Here is a 21792-nt window from a genome sequence, read left to right on the forward strand (position 1 = left end):
TTCTTCTTTTGTGAGAGGAGATGATAAATAATTAGACTTTCAATTCTATTTTTTATAAATTTCCTATGTGACATTAAAAAATAATAATCACAAGTGGAATGAGTCTATAGCTGGCTTCTTTCACAAGCAAAATACTGAAATGAAAACCCCAGACTGAAATACGTTAAGGAGATCTTAGGACCCAGAGCTGTAAACAGCATGGGCCTATAAGGGATTCTACTTCTCGGAGCCAAACTGTGTAAGACTAGTTCATTTGAGCCAAAATATAACTGTGATTATTGTGAGCTGGGCAGTTCAAAGAGGACAAGGACCAGTGGAGAATTAAGCAGCAGAAAAGAGTGACTATAAACCAAGTCGGGAAAACTGAAACCAGACAGCTGGGGGCACCACGCCCTTGCGCAAAGACACGGGTGGGTGTCGCACTCAGTTCAGTGAGATGATGGAGAAACCAGTGGGTCATTACATGTCACCTAACGGAAGAGTTCTGTTAAACAGACCTTTCCTCTTGGTGACTGGGGGACACAGCAGATCAAAAGCAAAACAAAACAAAAAACACGTAGAAGAGTCTTTCCCATGGTGTAGTAAGGAAGCCTAATTAGCTGCTTTGTCTCAGGGTCTGAAGATTTCTTAACACTGATCTTACGTCTTGGAACACTGCTAAGCCCACTTACTAGTTTTAGCAGCTTGTTTATAGATAATGTCACATTTTCTACATAGACGATATAGAAATAAAAGACCTTCCATAAAAGACATTTTTATGTCTTACAATCTAGATGCTATTTCTTTTGTATTTTTCTTCCTTATTGCACTGGCCAGTAACACCATTACAGGGACCAGAGGAGCTTCCCGCACTGGGGGGGTCTGTAGGTTTCATCAACTGGAGAACATCTGCCATCTGATTTCTTCAACTATTTTTCCACTCCTGCCTCCTTTGGGATTCCAAACACACTCACATTAGACTCTCTGAAGTTGTCCTGTAACTCACTAATGCTCTTTTCGTTGTGTTTGATTCCTTTTTTTTTTTTTTTTTTTTGTATCTGCCTTTCATTGTGGATAATCCCACTGCTGTATCTTTAAGTTTACTTACATTTTCTTCTGCAACATCTACTCTGCTACTCTCCCATCCAGTGTGTTTTTCACCTATCACAAGTTTCATCCTCAGGAGTTTGATTTTGGCCTTTTAACATCTTGTATGTATTTAGCTTTGATCACAGGGAATACAGTTATGATGTTTCAGTGCCTTTCTCTGCTAATTCTAACATGTGTGCCAGTTTTGGCTCGATAGATTAATAGATTGATTTTTGTCCTCCTTAAGGGTCATGCTTTCCTTCCTCTTTACATGCCTAATAATCTTTGATTCCATTCTAGACATTGTGGATTTTACCCTGTTTGGTGCTAGATATTTTTGTATTCCTATAAACATCCTTGGGCTTTGCTCTCTGATGCTTCAAAGATACTTGAAAGTCGTTTGATCCTTCCTGGTCTTGTTTATAAAATCTTAGGCAGGATCAGAACTGCATTTGGTCAAGGGCTAATAATTCCCACTACAGACCCAAGATACTTATGAATCCTCAATCCCATAACCCCATAAATTATGAGAATTTGGGGTATGGCTGGTGAGAACAGGTCCTCTGCCCAGCCCTGTGGCGAGCATGGGAAGTACGGCCATCACTTCTGGGCAGCCCTTTCCCTGGCCTTGGGGAGTCTCCTCACCAAATGTGCTGATAAATATTCTGCCAAACACTCAACACAGAACCGCTGTAGACCTCTAGATTCCCTTTCTCGGGCACTCGGCCTTGATCCCTCTGGTTCTCCAATCTCTTCAACTCAGGAGTCCTCCGGGTATTAGCACCCCCCCCCCCCCAAAGCCACAGCCTGGAAATCCTGGCACAGAAGAAAAGCTGGGCCAGTCAGAGGGCTCGCTTGGTTTCTGTCTCTGGTTTCTGGTTTCTGTCTTGGATACAACTGTTTCATATACTTTGTCTAGTTTTACGTTGTGCAGATTTCCTATCTAGGATTCTCTTTTATATCTCCCAGTGAGGCTTTCCACTTTTCTTCGTGTAGGTTCTTATAAAGGTTATTCCCAGGTATTTAATAATTTTTGTTGATACTGTGAAATTTTTCTTCTTTTTATAAGACATAAGAAAAAGTTACTTTGTCCTTAACCACCCCTATTTTCTTACTGGAATAAAAAAAAAAGAATCATCCATCAAGTTTCTATTGTTTATACTGTCACAGAAACTGAACCACAGAGACGGGTCACGTAAGGAGATATAAGATTTTTAGCACTTCACAGTATCCAATTATTCTTCCTGGTATAAAATGAATAGTACGCCTACCACTAAGAAATTATTGGCTTAGATATCTATCTACCTGTATCCGAATGTAATTTTTTATCTCCAAGTAGAAAGTAATTGAGAATAAATACTTTCTGGGGGGGAAAAAAAGAGACCCATCTGCCTTTGACAGCTATGCAAACCTGGTTTAATGACCTAACTATTACAATTGTGGCTACAGGATCACCTATGCCTGAATGTGGATATAAGCATCCATGGGAATAACATTTGAGACTCACTGAAATTTTGGGGGCAGTTTGTAACACAAGCAGCAAAGAAAATGCTATTTCCAGTCAAAGCTGGAAAAGCTGAGTTTATATTATTTTCCTTTCATAGGATTAGCATTTTCATACTGACATCAAAGGGGGGGGGAGAGGGACTCAATTTAAAAAAAAAAAAACCCCTACCATTTTCATAAAGTAGCCATGTTTTTCAATTTGAGACTTAGAATGTCTAATGAAGGTTAACATATGACAGCTGAAGGTGCTTATTGGAAGGAAGTAGATGAAAGAGTAATTTGAAAAAAGAGCATGAGCTTTTTGGGCAGCGTTTATTTCTTGAAAAAAGGGAGGACAAAATACTCTGGATCCTTGACAACCCATCTGGGTGTCTGAAGCCCTCAGTGAACAGAATATAATTTATCACATTGTTCCCAAACTGTTGGTGCTTTAGAACCACCCATTTCTTCCTACTAAGTTTCCAGGGAAATGGGAAGGAAGCATCTACCCCATTGTAATGGTCCACGTATAATGAGCTGCCCCTGCAATCCTGCCTCAGTGACCCACAATGCTTTGCCTTCCTGAGGATTATCCAGGGAGTGTCAAATTAACAGGTAAAATCTCTAGTGCAAAGAGCAACGCCAAAAAACCTCCATCTCCTTGCACATTTTCGAGTGGACACCAGAACTGTTTTACCCTAAGTCTCAGCAGCTGCACATATAATAGTGGCATGGTGTGTGGTTTAGCATTTTAGAATAAAACTATTACACCGCTGTTTTACATGGATCCAATGGAATATAAATAATATAATGATTTTGAAACACACATCATCCCTTCTTTAATAATGAACTCTTTAACAGATAGGAACCTTCATACTGCTCCTTTTTACTCTTTGAACTTAATTAGTAGGTCTATTTATCCCATAGAATTTTATTCTTATGTAATTTATTGTCATGCTTCAAAGATACTTCTTGATTATCCATCATACTTCTCTGAAATAAAAATACACATACAAATGGCAATTTAAAAAGGATGTCCTTTGATCAAAACATTCTAAGTGCTTAAAAAAAATTCTTCTGTATTACAGGGTCATGGCAACTATTATTATTAGTTTATCAAAAAAAAAATAAATGTATCACAAACTTTGAAATATAATTATTAAGCATTAAAAACTTAGAAAATGTGTCTCTTAATGGGAGGATAGTGGCTGGTTTTTTTTTCAATTACTTTTTATTTCACTGAATGGCAAGTTATTTACTATTAGAATAAGTAAAATTGGATAGAAATTAACAACAAAGAGAAGGTACTGACCACATATTTGCATACAGTTCATTTAAATCTAAAGAGTACACGGAAGAAGGAAATAAACTAGAGAAGAGATTGAAGCATAGCAACAATCAAAACACAGGAAAGTAATGAAAAAGGATATGGATTTAGAATCTCAAATCATCTTTTTTGCAGAAGTTAATGGAAGTGTCTTCTGAATAAATGTTTGAGAAAATACAAAGCCCTAACTTTCCTATCATGCATGTTCTTCGTACATCAAGATACAACATGGATCTGATGGAAGTAAACAGAACTTTCTTCCTCCTCCTCCTTGAAATGTGCCACTGAGCCCTCAGCCTCATTTCAGAAGAGGGTGAAATGCAGACACAGTGTGCTTCATTAAAGAGTATTTCACAGCTTGTTTCTTCTTTCCAACAGCTCTGGAATACTCTGCTTCTGCTACGTGTAAGTGGACACACCCCGGGGCGCCGCTGTGAGCATACTGCCCGGAGAAGACAAGGTGCCCTCAGCCGTGGAGATCTAACTTGCACGCGCTCTTTCCTTTGCTCTCACTACACGTCCCTTGAGGCACAATATATTCTCTGAGGACAGTTGGAGAATGGAAATGGTGGGGTTGTCTCAAAAAAATGGTACAGCTCTTGCTGCCTACCTATATACAACATGCCCCAATTTTTTTTGTAAAAATCCAAGAATGGTCAAAATATCCCATTTCTAGAGCCCTACTTTTCCTTAAAAGGAATATGTATAGACCAGAGGCCAAGTAGCTCTTCAGGGGTTGTGTAAAAGAGCCCCTCACTTTGTTCAAGCCAAATATTTGGACCTAGGCACTCGTCCTGCACCTGAGAGGCAGTTCCACAGGAGGACTCAGATGGGGAAAGTGAGCCTTCCTTCTGCGAACTGGGGGAAACAGCACAAAAGGGCAGAATCCCGGGTGTCTGCAAAAAGGCATGTTCTCAGTCAGCTCAACCTCAGAAAACACACATATGGAAACTGAACATCTAGAAAGCAATTCCTTTGCCACTATCCATGACCACATACCTCAATCTGAACACCATCATTATAGATCATCCACATTACTATTTTTTATATGGAAGAACAATCTGGATTCTTCTGAGACTTCATCCCTTTCTCCCAGGGGCATACAAAACATTAAGTCATTTCATTTTTATGAGAACCCTCTGAATTGGGTTTTATTACACCCATTTTACAGATGAGAAAAGCAAGATCAAACTGGTTAGGTAACCTGTCCAAAGTCACACACATAGTAAATTGAATAGAAGTATCCGAATTCAAGGCACCTGCTGTTAAAGCCCATTACTCACACATGCTTCTCATTTCTAAGCTTACTTTTTGTCTTTTTCTTTCTTATGCCCCTCCTAACAAACCAAGTACCCTAACGTCTCATTATGATGATATACAGGATCACCTAGGATTTATTAGCAGATTGCTTGTGGGCCAGAACATACACTGTTTTACCTACATTAGAGCCTTTTAACGCTCACAACACGACAAATGAGGTACGGTCAGCCCCATTTTGCAGATGTTAAAAGTGGAACTGATAAGTGGCTTGCAGGAGATCACACTGCTAATGCTAATTGGTAGTGAGCTGGGATTCAAACCTGGGTCTGTTGATGTCAACATGCTCGTAACTATTACGATAAATTGCTCCTACAACAGCAGATACTCTGACAGTACAGGCCTGATCATGAAAGAGGAGGTCACAAACTCTTATGTCTACAAAGGGCAAGGGAAGAAGAGAACTGAGCAAAGCAAGTGTGGCATCATACAGATGATGTGGGGACCAGAGCACTGAGAGCCAGAAGGGCTGTGCCCTTCCTGAAGGGGAGCACTGGCCAGCACCTGCTTCCGGGGGGGGGGGTGGGGAGGAGGGTTGCGGAGGCCAGAGCTGAGTAGCCAGGCCTTCTGACTGGTCAACAGGGATCAGAGAGCGGATTTTTATATGAAATCTTACAATTTTAAATACATACACACATGGGGCGCCTGGGTGGCGCAGTCGGTTGAGCGTCCGACTTCAGCCAGGTCACGATCTCGCGGTCCGTGAGTTCGAGCCCCGCGTCAGGCTCTGGGCTGATGGCTCAGAGCCTGGAGCCTGTTTCCGATTCTGTGTCTCCCTCTCTCTCTGCCCCTCCCCCGTTCATGCTCTGTCTCTCTCTGTCCCAAAAATAAATGTTGAAAAAAAAAAAATTTAAATACATACACACATACCACACTCTGAGTAGGCTGAATGTGGTTCATGGACCATCATATTATAACTTCTTTTATTTTTTAATATTTTTAAATAGCAAGCAAGTTTTTATTTTTTTAAGCTTATTTATTTTGAGAGGGGGGAAGAAAGAAGGAGGAAAAGGGGAGAGAAAGAATCCCATGCAGGCTCTGTGCTGTCAAAGCAGAGCCTGAGGAGGGCTCGATCTACTATGAGATCATGACCTGGGCCAAAATCAGGCATCGAACTCTTAATGGACTTAGACACCCAGGTGCCCCTCTTTTATTTTTTTATTTTTTTAAGTTTATTTAAGTAGTCTCTACAGCCAGCATGGGGCTTGAACTCACAACCCCTCGATCAAGAGTCACATGCTATTCCGACGGAGCCAGCCAGGTGCCCCAAACCTCTGACTTTTCAAGAGAGTGGGTGATGGGTTATGCCCCACGTTGAGGACTCATTACTCTACTTAAAACACCTCTGAACAGCCAATTCTCTTAGTTAAATAAGAGCATGACATTGTTGACTGCGCTGATCTGGGGACCTTTTGGACTTTTTAGGACGTCACTAGTTCTCCATCCTCCTCAGAACTGTGGCATCTGGTATAACCAGCCCACACAGAAACGGAAGCCAAAGCTGAGATTCGAACCTGAAAGACCTTGGCACCACAAGGAGACACGGAGGCTCAAGAGCTGGTGCCACTGGTGCTGGTTGAAGCCACACCTCCCATGTGGCTGCATCTCGTCTTCGTCCCCGCTCACTACTTGTTCTCTGCCCCGTGTTGGGCTCACTGCAGCCACACCCGGGACTCGAGTGAACATCCTTGCTGGATGAGATGCTGTGCTCACGCCCCTCCCCCACACTTCCATCCTCCCTGTCCTGACTCTGAAAGTTAGCCAGGTAAATTTTCTGTTGACGACTCAGAGCTCCAGAAGCTCCTGATTTAAAGATCTCTGTCTAAATATTCATGCTCGTTGAATACGAACGACACTGGCAGGTGGGGCCGTTGCCACAAGAGTGCAAATTTATCACGCGAAACCTGTTACTTGCATCCCTCTGTAACTACAACTTTTTTCAGTCTGGCAATTTCGCTAACAGACTTCCTTTTACAAATATAATGATACACCTCCTAGGTATAAATACAATGTCGATCAGAATATTAAATCACATTCTAATTAAATCTATCCCTTTAATCCTAATGCATTAGAAATTCAATCAAATATTTTCACCTCTTGTGCTATTATGGCCCAAAAGGCAAATACCCTAAACACATCAGCCTGAAACGGAATCTTATTTTCAAGCAATCAATTACTTATATTCGCTGCTGTAGGTGGTGAGCTCACTGTCATTGTGCATCCACTTGAACTCCAAAGGCCAGCTCCCTTCAGCGAGGCAAGTGAGAACAAGGCGGTTGCCTTCCAGGTGAATCTGCGGCAGGCCTGGCTCTGTCTTAAAATACGGCACGACATCATCTGAAATATTAAAAAAAAAAAAAAAAAAGAGAGAGAGAGAGAGAGAAAGAAAAAAAATTGAATGAAATACACATGAAAATGGCATACATCCAATTAATCAATCACTTATTTAAAGAGACCTAATTTTAACAAGTATAAATGATGGCTATTTGGCCCAATTAAGTAGCCAATCATCCTTGACCTCCTGGAAGCATGTAATACCCTAGATAATATTTCAAAAGGCTGAAAAGCTCAATGATCAGCACCATTTGAAAACGTGACAAATTCACCCAACCTATTTCCATTTATGATTAATACCTCTTTAACAAAGGGGCATAGTGGGTGATCTCTAGTCATGCAAGTCTGGGTTTCAACCAGGCATTTTATTTTCAAAGTGACCAAGGGATACCCACTTGGTATCAAAGTGGGCTCTAAAAAAAATGTTTCCATAGAGACTTCAACTGGTTAAAAAAACAAAAGACAAGCAAGATTAACATGCACACATAAATGACAGGAATCACAATCCATCTTTCATCACACACACACACACACACACACACACACACACACACAAAACCTTTCTCTTTAGGGACTTCCGGTGGGCGAGTAAACTGGAAACCTCCGCGTATTCCGACAGTAAAAGACTACAGAGTAGTGGGAACGCAACAACTACTGCCACGCACACCCCCACACATGAATCTCAGACGTGCAGGCCAAGAAGCCAGACAGAAAGAAGTTACTACAGCATACACTTCCATCCAAAAGTTCATAGCAGTTCAAAATCAGGCAGGACTAATGTGTGGTGTCAGAGGTCAGGACCAATTTACCTCTGCGGGATAGAACAGTGGAGGGGTGTAACAGGGAGGTGTAACGGGCAGGGGGGGCGTGTAACAGGGGGGCTCACTTTGTGAAACTTCACAGAAAATTGTTCTATGTAACGTGTATAATTTTTATACATATGCTTCAATAGTTAAAACATATGTGTGTGTGCACATGTATGTATATATATACACATGTACACACACACACACATGCATATATGAACATGGGACACTTAGCTTCTAGTTCCAGCCCCATCACTAATTTTCTACATGACCCTGCTCAGGGCACATGGCTTTCTGCTTCTTCAGCAGTAAATTAAGGAGAATTAGATGGCTTGTCATTTTTCTATACAACCCCCCCCCTTACCTGCCTCATTTGCTTCCTGTCTCTATTAGGCCCCCTACCCTCTCTACTCACGTAAAAACAATCCAGCCATGCTCACTTTTTAACTGTTAACCAGGCTAAGCCCTTTCCATCTCAGGGCCCTTTCTCTGTGCTCTTTCCCAGCCCTACACTGCTCCCCAGTTCTGTGACTGCAGACTTAACCTTCAAGTGGACCCAACTCCTCCCCACCAATGTGCCCCAACAAACCATGACATTTATTTCAGTCAGGATACTTCTCAGACAATGAAATTGAAGTATTAATGGATCACACCCAAAGCACAATATGCCCTATCTTGATCACATCTGAATTCCCAGCACCTAGAACAATGCCAGGAACAAGGCAGATATTGAATAAATATCTCGTAAATGAATCAACAGAGTAACAATAACACAGATAAGAGTAACAGCTAGTAGTCACTCAATTTCTCCTATGTGCCAAAAACTGTTCTAAGTATCTTGTAGGTACTACCCGATTTGATTTTCTTAAAAGCCCTATGAAATACCAGATGCCATTATTATATTCATTCTACAGATGGGTAAAAGGGAGACCCAGGGAAACTAAGTAACTTGCTCAAGGCCACCCAGACAGTGAGTGGTAAAATCATTTAAAACCCAGATCATCTGTTCCAGAATCCACCAATTCTGTATATTATCACTCGAAATGCCAAGGGTTTCTCACTGAGGACAGCCTCTTCTCACGAACCCATGTTTTAACTTCAAATTTTGGGTTACTCTGTGGAATTACTAAAGTGAAGCATTAAATTACTGTATTTTTAATAAATTAAGAAACAGCATATTAACAGTGCTAAGACAGAGACTGTATTTTTACAGTAAACTGGAGTCCATATAGCCAGTTTCTTTTGTACTTAAAATACAGAATTAAAATATACATTTGACCCTTGAACAACATGGGCAGTAGGTGCACCCAACCCTCCCCAATAGTCAGAAATCCCCACACAACTTCTGACTCCCCCCCCAGAAGTTAACTACTGATAGCCTACTGCTGACCAGAAGCCTTACTGATAATATCAACAGTTGCTTAACACGTATTATATACTGTTTCTCTTAACGCAGTGAGCTAGAGAAGAGAAGAGGTTAGGAAACTCACGTGGAAGAGAAAGTACCTTTACAGTTTGGCACCACAAAGAACCCACAGATAGGCGGGCCAACAGCTCAAACCCATGTTGGTCAAGGGCCAGCTGTGTAGAGGTTGTTTTGCCATTGTGCTGACCGCTGCATTCTATGACTGGTGTATCGATAATACAATATCACCAGTCTATTACTAGTATCCATTCAAATAATTAAATGTTAAATTGTACTTGTCACTGTGGTAAGAACATATAAAAAAGATTTAGCCTTTAGCCTACTTAATGAGATGCCATGCAGAAGCTAAGGGCTAAAAGATCAGTAGGAGTCAGACACTTGAGTGATGTCAGGCACAAAGGCCCCGTGGTGGTAGCAAACATGGGGAGTGAACCTGAAAAGTACAAAAGACTGAAAGGCAAGCAGATGTGCAGGTGCAGAGAGAGTGAATGGAAGCAGGGTGAATATGGCCCAGGCCTTACAGGGAGTTGCAGACAAGGCAAGCGAACATCATGGTTTCCACATCATCGCTGTGTGATTTTCAACGGTGCCACTTCACATTCAAAAATATCCCTGTATGGGGCGCCTGGGTGGCTCAGTCGGTTAAACGTCCGACTTCGGCTCAGGTCATGATCTCACGGTCCGTGAGTTTGAGCCCTGCGTCGGGCTCTGTGCCGACAGCTCAGAGCCTGGAGCCCATTTCAGATTCTGTGTCTCCCTGTCTCTCTGACCCTCCCCTGTTCATGCTCTGTCTCTCTCTGTCTCAAAAATAAATAAATGTTTAAAAAAAATGTAATAAAAAAAATATATCCCTGTATGCATGATACTCTACATGGAAAACCCGAAAGACTCCACCAAAAGACTCCTAGAACTAATACATGAATTCACCAAAGTTGCAGGATACAAAACCAATTTACAGAAATCAGTTGCATTTTTATATGCCAATAATGAAGCAACAGAAAGAGAAATCAAGAAACTTACCCCATTCACAATTGCACCAAGAACTATAAAATACCTAGGAATAAATCTAACCAAAGATATAAAAGATCTGTATGCTCAAAACTATAGAAAGTTTATGAAGGATATTGAAGAAAACAGAAAGAAATGGAAAGCCATTCCATGCTCATGGTTTCCAAGAATAAATATGGTTAAAATGTCAATATTACCCAAAGTAATCTACACATTCAATGCAATCCCAACCAAAATAGCCCCAGCATTCTTCTCGAAGCTACAATAAGCAATCCTAAAATTTGTATGGAACCACAAAAGGCCCTGAATAGCCAAAGTAATGTTGAAGAAGACCAAAGCGGGAGGCATCACAATCCCAGACTTTAACCTCTACTACAAAGCTGTTATCATCAAGACAGTATGGTATTGGCACAAAAACAGACACGTAGACCAATGGAATAGAATAAAGAACCCAAAACTGGACCCACAGATGTATGGCCAACTAATCTTTGAGAAAGTAGAAAAAAATATCCAATGGAACAAAGACAGTCTCTTTAGCAAACCGTGCTGAGAAAGCTGGACAGCAATGTGAAGAATGAAACTAGGCCACTTTCTTACACCATACACAAAAATAAAGTCAAAATGGATGAAAGACCTAAATGTGAAGCAGGAAACCATCAAAATCCTAGAGGAGAAAGCCGGCAAGAACCTCTTGGACCTCAGTCGCAGAAATTTCTTACTAGACACATCTCCAAAGGCAAGGGAGTTAAAAGCAAAAATGAACTATTGGGACCTCACCAAGATAAAAAACTTCCTTACCGCAAAGGAAACAATCAACCAAACTAAAAGGCAACCAATGGAATGGGAAAAGATATTTGCCAATGACGTATCGGAAAAAGGCCTAGCATCCAAAATCTATAAAGAACTTACCAAACTCCACACCTGAAAACAAATAATCCAGTGAAGAAATGGGCACAAGAGATAAATAGACACTTTTCCAAAGAAGGCCTCCAGACGGCCAACAGACACATGAAAAGATGCTCAACGTCACTCCTCATCAGGGAAATACAAATCAAAGCCACACTGAGATACCACCTCATGCTGGTCAGAATGGCTAAAATGAACAAATCAGGAAACTAGATGCTGGGGAGGATGTGCAGAAACGGGAATCGTCTTGCACTGTTGGTGGGAATGCAAACTGGTGCAGCCGCTCTGGAAAACAGTGTGGAGGTTCCTCAAAAAATTACAGATAGAACTACCCTACGACCCAGCAATAGCACTGCTGGGAATTTACCCAAGGGATACTGGTGTGCTGATGCACAGGGGCACGTGTACCCCAATGTTTACAGCAGCACTTTCAACAATAGCCGAATTATGGAAAGAGCCCAAATGTCCATCAACTGACAAATGGATAAAGACAACACGGTTTATATATACAATGGAATACAACTTGGCAATGAGAAAGAATGAAGTCATGCCGTTTGCAGCAACATGGATGCTGAGTGAAGTAAGTCAGTCAGACAAAGACAGATACCATATCTTTTCACTCATATGTGGATCTTGAGAAACTTAACCGAAGGCCGTGGGGGACGGGAAGGGCGAAAAAAGAGTCACAAACTGAGAGTGAGGGAGGCAAACCGTAAGAGACTCTTAAATACAGAGAACAAACTGAAGGTGGATGGGGGTGGGGGAGAGGGGAAAGCGGGTGATGGGCACTGAGGAGGGCACCTGTTGGGATGAGCACTGGGTGTTGTATGTAAGTCAATCTGACAATACATTATATTAAAAAAATAAACAAAAAATAGAGAAGATATTGCTAGAAAAAAAAAGGCCTTGTGTGAACAGTAAAGTATGTGACCACCCCACCATCGGCTTTGGTCAAAGCACTGCCAGTGTGATGGTGATGAGTATGATTAACCATTATTATAAAAAGGCAGCAGACAGCCTTTGAAGGAGCCGTACTGTTAAAAGTTCATCTGGCCGCTCCACAGAGAAGGAATTAAGAGGGGCCAGAGCAGAAGGGGTAGACCAGTTAGGGCTGCTGTGGTGATCCCGGCAAACGCATTCAAAGGAGACGGTGATTTGGGTCAAGGTAATCGCAGCGGTTGTGGTGGAGACGGACAGAGATGGGCGGCTTTAAAACAGCATCTAGGCGGCAAGAGAAATTCGTGATGGACTGAATACGGGAGTAAGGGCGAGGGAGAAGGAGTCTCAGGTCTCCGACTTGCCTGATTTTGTGTTCCACGCCCCCCCCTCCCCGATTCTCTTATCAGTGCCGAAAATGCAGTGAGAATGAGCCCCAGCTGCTGTCCCGTAAGAGGTTACGTCTCTGCCTGACGCGGGGACAGAAGCGGCAAAGCGTCAGCCACCGTGACCGAGATTGGCGACTGTGAGACAGGAGAGCGGCCGATCCTCGCCGCTCCAAGGCTGCTGCACGCCGCCTGCTCTGAGCCACGCCGCAAGTGTGTCCTCCGGCTGTGACCGCCAGCAGTGAAAGCGTGTCCGGCGTCCCTCTCTGCTACGTACTTCGGCTAACGCCGTCCACTGTCATGACCCAAGTGGCCTCATGAAGCTGAACTGCAGTGACTGTGGCTCTGGAGGCTCAGAATGGACCGAGCTCTGGGCTTTAATGCCCTGCCATCTGAGCCATGCTTAACAAAGGAGAAAGAAATGCCACTTCATACGGGTCCTGTGTCCTACAAGAATGAGTCATAAAAAGTTAAGTCTTTTGAAAGAAAAAAGCTTGAAAACAGACACTCAAGAATTTGAATTCGGTTTTTACAACTGATGGAGCATCATCGATTTAATGTATTATAGGACTGTTTTGAATGTAAATGATTCCATAATTCAATTTTTCCTGGAATTCATAGTTTACTAAACATGCCTATACTCCATGCAAATTATTCTGTGTACTCGGGTCTAGCAGGAAAAGAAATCTTCATGAAGAGTAGTTTCACACAGCAGATGAGCAAATATCTCCTGATCCAAATGACCACAGGAGTGTGGTCAGTGCAGACACTAACACTTATGACAGAAAGAAGGGAGGTACATATGCCAGGGCTCTAGGCTCTATGTGCCTAAATTACCGTCATTACCAGTATTTTAACACAGATGAGCCGGTGTGCAGAATAACAGAGTTATCTCTGAGCCCAGCACTGTTTACCACTGAAATATATGCAGCAGATCATGAAACTAAGAGGGCATGAAGGCAGCAGAGCACAAAAGCTTTGGAAACAGAAAAAGATGCAGAAGGGTTGGTATCAGGTCTGCATAGACTCTTTAAAAAGCAGGTAATCTTTATACACCTTAAATGCAACAGAGAAAAGTCTGAAGAGATCCATAAACACAAAAATGATTACATTACCTCCTAAATACCATCATCAAACTCTGGCCTGGGGAGAAGTCAATGGTCCACCTGATACTCTTTGAGGGGTGAGTGTGTGTGTGTGCGCGCGCGTGCGTGCACGCGCACGTGTGTGTTTTCCCAAATAACGACTAACGGTTTTCCCTTTCCTTGAAAAAAATGAACATTAAGTATGCTTCGGTATTCTTTTTTTTTTTTTTTTTTAATTTTTTTTTTTTCAACGTTTATTTATTTTTGGGACAGAGAGAGACAGAGCATGAACGGGGGAGGGGCAGAGAGAGAGGGAGACACAGAATCGGAAACAGGCTCCAGGCTCTGAGCCATCAGCCCAGAGCCCGACGCGGGGCTCGAACTCACGGACCGCGAGATCGTGACCTGGCTGAAGTCGGACGCTTAACCGACTGCGCCACCCAGGCGCCCCTATGCTTCGGTATTCTTACAATGAGCATTATAAGACTCTGGAATAAATTACTATGGAAAACTCGGAAATTTCCATTTTCACATACTTTTAAACAGAACATAAGTCATTTATGAACGAGAGTCTCGTCTGCCTGGATAATACAGATTTAAGGTCCATCCAAAGGAGAGAAATGGACATAACTTTCTCTCAAGATAACATCATAATTTTATGATGTAGAAGTCAGTTCCCTAAATGGCCTTTCAAGGTCTGATTTAACGGAAATGGATTTAACTTTACCTGTTCAATGTGGAGATAATCCTCTGCTCGTCTACAAAGGGGCCACAACCCCAACCTCCACGGTAGAAATCATCCACTCCTGTGGGAAACTGGCGGATAAGAGAACCAGAGACTGTGGTCACGGGCCCACCTACCATGAAGAAGGGGAGCTCGCCATGGGTTTTAATCATCTGCTCTGTAATGGAAAATCATGGCTCTACACCAGAAACTCTGTCGTGGCAGAGTGGACAGGAATCAACTACCACGCGGCGAGAAAGTCCAACTTCAAGGTGCTCGGTGACTCTGCCCACGAGAGGTCAGTCAGCATCATCATAATCGGTTCAGGGCCTCACCTTTTCTCTCCCATTTAAAGAGATGATGAATACAAGAAGTAATAACCAACTTCCACGTGCACCACAGACGAGGCGGGTCCAAGGCGGACGAACCCCACACATTCTGGACAAGCGACGGGGAGTGCTACTTGGCAGTCGTCACCAGCAGCGTCAGTTGGCCAAGGGTCCGGCGGGAAGGATTAGGGATTGCAGCGTGAATGGAGCAATCAGCTGGAGCAGGACCTTTTATTACTGAACTCTGCTCTCTCGATAGCTGAATTTCCCAAGGCAACTAATCTTTTGCTTTAAACCACTAATCTTCCTTTCAAAACTTCTTTTATATCAAATTCAAACATTTTCCTGCCCTAAGCTTATGAATTTACAACTAACAGAAAGTTTTATTTTTCAAATCCCAGTGAGAAACAAAAGCATAGGGCATAATGTATCATTTGTGAACACTTATTCTGAAAAATATGGGTAGAAGATCCTTTTCCGGTAAATATAGTCATTCAAATCCCAGCTGCTGGCAGGTCATTATGTACACCTACTGAAGCCGGGAATTTAATCTCACAGTGTGTTGTGCTTTTTCATAATAGTAATATTAATCTTTTTAAAGGCAACAGTTGTGCATTTCAAGTATATTTCTGAGGTAAGATGTGAACATGATCAAATATGTTCTACTAGTTAAATATGCACATATGGAAAGGTTGCCCTTGAATGCTGTGAGATGACCCTAGAAGATAATCTTAGACCAAGTCCTCCATATGCTTTAGAACAAGCTGATTCAAGTTGCACTTTTTTTAAATATTTTTTTTAATGTTTATTTATTTTTCCGAGAGAGACAGAGCACAAGCGGGGGAGGGAAGAGAGGGAGACACAGAATCCGAAGCAGGTTCCAGGCTCTGAGCTCTGAGCACAGAGCCCAACGTGGGGACTGAATCCATGAACCATGAGATCATGGCCTGAGCTGAAGTCGGACGCTTAACCAACTGAGCCCCCCAGGGGAAGCTGCACTTCCTGTGACCACCTACACCGACTGAATACCCACCCCCCCCCCCGGGGAAGCCACACTTCCTGTGACCATGTACACAAGTCGTGTGGTGGTTACAGGTGGAATGGAGAAGGAGAAGGAGGAGGAGGAACAGGCAGCTCTGTCATCACAGCTAACCCTCAGGCTTCATTCTCCTAGATTATCAGAAATATCTTTAAGTATTTTCCAGTGATATAGGCTTTCAAATAGAGTAGGAAGGTATCATCATTTTCCATGGGTCTAAACAAATTAGCCAACCTCTCAGTATGTTACTTTATATATTTCTACTACTGCCTGATATAACAGGGGCGCCTGGGTGGCTCGTTAGGTTAAGCGTCCGACTTCAGCTCAGGTCATGATCTCGCAGTTCATGGGTTTGAGCCCCGCGTCAGGCTCTGTGCTGACAGCTCAGAGCCTGGAACCTGCTTCAGATTCTGTGTCTCCCTCTCTCTCTGCCCCTCCCCTGTTCATGCTCTGTCTCTCTCTGTCTCAAAAATAAATAGACGTTAAAAAAATAAAATAAAGTACAATAAATGAGTATCAGAAATTTCAGGGCAAAAGGCAGCTACAGTTGAACAAACATAACATTTATTTTTTTAACGTAATAGAAACCCCCTCTTATGATGGCTACAACACAGCGTGTTTCCACATCTAACCTCTCCAGCACGAGTGACATGGCAGGACCCGAAGTGTCACTGGAAGCCAAAAGGCCACGCTGCACGGCAGCATCCCAGATCCAGAGCCCGAGATCCTGACCACCCTCCCATACCCACACAGCCGCACACACAAGAGGCGCAACGGAAGTCCGGATGCTGCTGTCCCACACTCACAAAGGCCCTTCTCCCCTCCTTCCCAGAGCATCCACTGAGTGCCTCCTGGCTGCTGGGCCCCGGGGATCCGGTGGGTCCCTGCTCAGAGGAGCCTCGGTCCAGGAAGCCAGATGCTGGCCAACCAGCGGTGGGAAGGGGTACCGGTGCGCCAGAAGCCCAGGGCAGGCTGACTCGGGCTTCACCGGGGCTAAGGCACCAAGGGTCACAGAAGCCTAAAGACCCAGGTACATGTCGCAGGGCTGCTTCAGCTACACAGCAGCTTTCCAAGGCATCTGGGGCTGGTTGAAGAACCGGCCCGACCTCGAAGACCAATGAGAATTTCCTTAGATGCCCAGACTTCTCCACCCAGGGAAGAAGTGGACGGGTGCAAACCTGTGTGTGTGTGTGTGTGTGTGTGTGTGTGTGTGTGTGTGTGAGAGAGAGAGAGAGAGAGAGAGAGAGAGAGAGAGAGAGAGAGTGAGTGTGAGTGCGTGCGCGCGCACATGCACGGCCTGTGAAAGGTGAGTGGTGCCGCGGGAGCATCCAGGCGGCCAGGAAAGGCCTGGGGGGCGGGGGAGGGGGTGTGGCGGCAGCAGCGGCGGTGGAGCTTGGTTGGGGACCGCGTTTGGGGAGCCAGGGGCCAGGATGCCTGGGCAGACGGTATGAGTCCTCTCCCAGGGCTCCATCCCACTGTCTCCTGGAGGCACCACAATCAGAAGGGAGAAAAGCAGAAGAAAACTCATATTTCACATTCCCAGGTCTCACCGTCAAGTCATCATTTTGGACTCCAAAGTGTGAGCAGCAAGTGTGAGATTTTCTGAGTAGAGGCCTGCGTCTGCAGAACCATCTTGGGATGTGATCTGTGCAGGGGAAATCCCGAGAGGTGGGGGGCCTCAGGTTCCTGTTAAACAGCACTGCCGACAGCTTGATGACACATTCAGTCAGGGGGCATCAAACTCTCTATTTCCTCTGAAATCAATGCGAATGAACAGCATATTTAAGGGAACATGTGGGGGGAACCTCCCCATCGAGTGTTTTCCCCTAAGAAACCACTCACGCTTTCACTGAGATTAATCTTCTGTGAAGCTTGTGGTAGAAACATAAATGGTGGTATTTACGTACTGCTTTGATCCTGCACTGTTCTAATGTATTTCAGCATATAAATTCATAAGAGGAGGCAGCAGTGGGATAACAACGGTTTCCCCACTTCTCCAAACTGAAAGAAGCTTCCAGCTCTCCGATATTTTATTTCAAGGTAGAACTGCACTAAATTGTCATTTCTATGGTTTGTGGTGAAAAAGGATGACCAACCAAAATGAGAGAAGAGTTATCAGAAATAACCAACATTTTTCTTGAATATGGTACAATATTTCTTTCTAATATTCTTTCAAATAATCCTAAAGTACAACTCAGATTAAATAGAAGGCTGCGAAGGCCAAGAACAGAAACTCAGAAGTGACCTACCCTGCCCTGCTTCCAGGTTTACGGGGGGTTTATGCCTCACACGTACTGACATAAAAACCGGGACTCAAAAGATACCTCGAATTTTAGAGCAAGGAAATTACGTGGGAAGAGAACTTAAGGATATCTAAACTCAAATAGATAAGGTCTATTGATTTTAGCAAAGTTACAAACCATAAAGTCTTCTCCAGGAGCAGCACGGGTGTGTGGCTGCGGCTTATAGCAAGGCCCTGGGGCCAGACAGCCTGGGATCAAAGCTCTGTCGGTAGCTTCCAAGCTTGGGGAACCTCCCACCTCCTATGTGTGGGATTCTCAATCAACAAAGTAATAAAATCAACCTCTTTTATAGCAGCAGCACTCAGACTTTCTGGTCTCAGGACCCCCTGACAACTTAAAAAGAAATTATTAATAACCCCAAAATTCTTATTTATTTGAGTTGTATCTTTCTGTATTTATCATATAGGAAAACAGTAACATCAAAGTTATCGCACGTTACAACAAGACAGCTATGAAAAATTAATTTTCTCAAATAAAAAAATACTATTGAAAAGAATGACATTGTTTTCCTTTTTTTTTTTTTTTCAAATTTCTTCAATGTCTGGCTTAATAAAAGATGACTTTTGCATTTAATCTCTTGCAATTATGTTGTTTCCATTGAAGGACATGAACAAAGTCCAGCCTCCCACAGACATGTAGCAAGTGGCATATACAACAGTTCCAATTTCTAATTTTTACTTCACAGTTCAGTTTCTATTTTTAGCAACCAATCCTGTCCATTGTTTTTCTTCATGCAACAACATTTTCATCATACTCAAGAAAATGTACCAATTACCCAAGTATGAATTACCATGGTTTGTCTCTCAGTCACAATTTCAAGTAAAAAGGGGGGACCATGAAAAAAGCAGCTCACAACATGAGCAATCCCACAAGGACGTGGCCTCGAGACAACAGTCATATTTCAGTACAGAAAAGCGTTTTATGCAATTCCCATTTTTGGGGATACTGAATATTAAAAGGACGTGTGTTAGACTCAGAATTCAGTAAAACTAACGACTTTTACTACTCCATTAAGAAGATTCTTAAGAGAACTAGATTTTCTTTTTTTAACCGCACGTTTGTGACGGGGAAGAACGCCACGTCAACCACGAAACTTGGGTGCCACCACCATGATACACCTGCTCAAGGTATGGGAATTTCCTCACGATTGCTTCTGTACTATCAGTAAACACAAACAAAAGTCTCCATGTTATAAAATGTGTTTGACTTCTTGGACGCCCTTGAAAAGGTTTCAGTCTCAAAAACCAGAGGTTCTTGGACAACAGTGGGAACTGCCACCCTAGAGAGTTCCCACAAAGATGAAATTAGCCAATGTGTGCTTAGCACAGTCCCTGGTACAGAAACACAATTTTTGTGTTAGCTTTTATTAAAATATACTGTCAAAGAATGAAATTGCATGTTCCTACGGAATTTTGAAACTTGAGCTTCATTCAAAGTACATCTACTTCTGGCGTTCAAAATAACACACATAAATCAGGTTATACTCTTAAAAGTCAATAACTATTAAGCTAAAGAAGCTGTTTCAATTTACAGAAAAACAGGTGTTCACATTTTCAATTATTTCAGAATTCCAACAAAACCTAAATATTGATCTGATTATTTATTCTTTCATTCAACAAATATTTATTAAAGGCCTACCAGGACTTCCATGAGATGGGAATACAGATGGGAATTTTAAAAAAAGTACTGAAATCACATCTTCACGGAGCTTACATTCTAGTTCACGGAGATAAACAAAAAAACAAATGAGGAAAATACATAGTACAGTTTGTGCTGCTACAGCTCCTATTTCTCTTACGTAAATTATGTCGTAAGTGGTTGATAAATAAGGAAATGATATCAGTATAACGTGAAAGTTGTATTTATTTATGCATGATTTTTTTCCCCAGGATATTAATGCTACAGTGTGATCACCATCTTTAGCATTTAGTGAAGAATAACACTTAGAACTACAAGGAAACAATTATCAACAACAACAACAATAAAACTACCCTGAAATTAAAAAACTACCTTCCTTAGTTTTGTGCTAGTGGCTGGTTTGGGGGCTCTAAGAACCAGCACTTTAGACTTCTGAGAGAAGTAAATGCAGATAAATAAGCTGGGAAGGCTTTTTCCTTTTTATCAAAACAATAAATCAATGAAGAAAGTCAGGAGTATTACTGTTTATTAGTGTCCTGGTTGTAAAGCTCTATAGGTTTGAGTGGTCTGCCCTGAACACTACTTTTCCCATAAGTTCTGTTATTTTAGTGTATAGTTTTATAGAGTGCAGAATTTTTTCAGGAATAGATATATGAAATAATAAGAAAAATACCTACATATCAGATAGTGATAAATGCCATAGAAAAAAACGTGAGAGAGAAGAAGAAAGAATTCAGGGGAAAGGGCTGCATTTTTACATGTGGAAGATAAGATCAGTGACAGTGAGTTGGGATCAGAAGGAGCTGGGGAAGGAGGTCCTGCACTTAGGAATGGAAAGAGCATTCCAGGCAGGAGGAAAAGTGAGTACAAAGGCCTGAGGTGGAAGTGAGCATGGGGTGTTGCAGGAATGCTAGGAGAACCAATGGGGGGTGAAGAAGAATGAGTGAGGGCACTTTAGGGACAAAAGAGGCTGAAAAGGTAAGGGCAGGGGAGCTCACAGGCATTTTAAGGCCTCTGGATTTTGCTTTATGTGTCATTGGGAGTCAATGGAGAATTCTGAGCAACAGAGGGATATGCTTTGCTTTAGGTTTTCACTGGTTCATATGAGTCAGTGTTAGGAAAAGGCTGGAAGGGCAGAAGCTGGGCCACAGCTCAGGAGGATGTTGTGTGAATCTAGAGGAGAGACAGTGGTAATGTGGTCCATGTTGGTTGCAGTGAAGGCAGACTGAACCAGACTTAGGGCATATTATAAAAGTAAAGTTAACAGAAATCACAGAAGTAGGAAGTGGGGTATGAGTGAAAGAGAAGAATCAATCACAACATCAAGATTTCAGCTCAAACAAACAGGAAAGATGCCATTTCCTGAAATGGGGTGAAAAGAGGGGGTTTACAGGGCTCAATGCCAAACATGTTAAATAGGGAGTTTGGTTAATGCAGTATATGTGATTTTCACACAAAAATGCAAAATTAACACTTGGGACTCAATAATTAGATAATTCCAAGTTACCAGTTTTATAGAAAAAATTCAGCTGCCTTAAAAAATAAAATTTTGCCAGAGATATGAAATGTGTAAGTTGAATAGCCATTGAAACAATTTTAATTTGGTGAGAAGTTAAAATTCAAATATCCTAGATTCTTTTAAAATGACAAACCAAAAATACAACTTATCTTTATT

At 42.4% G+C, this 21792-nt stretch overlaps 1 protein-coding gene across 1 annotated transcript in view; it reads right to left on the reverse strand.

The window, feature by feature from the left end:
* The window catches only part of LOC115503971 (protein sidekick-1-like), a 351671-nt gene extending 344184 nt beyond the window's left edge, over positions 1–7487 (reverse strand). Inside the window, exon 1 of the mRNA XM_030300558.1 lies at positions 7375–7487. Coding sequence (XP_030156418.1) covers positions 7375–7418 — 44 coding nt within the window. The 5' untranslated portion in view covers positions 7419–7487. The remainder of the gene's footprint in view (positions 1–7374) is intronic.
* Between the last annotated feature and the right edge of the window lie 14305 nt (positions 7488–21792).

This window comes from Lynx canadensis, chromosome E3 (genome assembly GCF_007474595.2).
Source record: "Lynx canadensis isolate LIC74 chromosome E3, mLynCan4.pri.v2, whole genome shotgun sequence".
In the NCBI taxonomy this organism is placed as follows: domain Eukaryota; kingdom Metazoa; phylum Chordata; class Mammalia; order Carnivora; family Felidae; genus Lynx; species Lynx canadensis.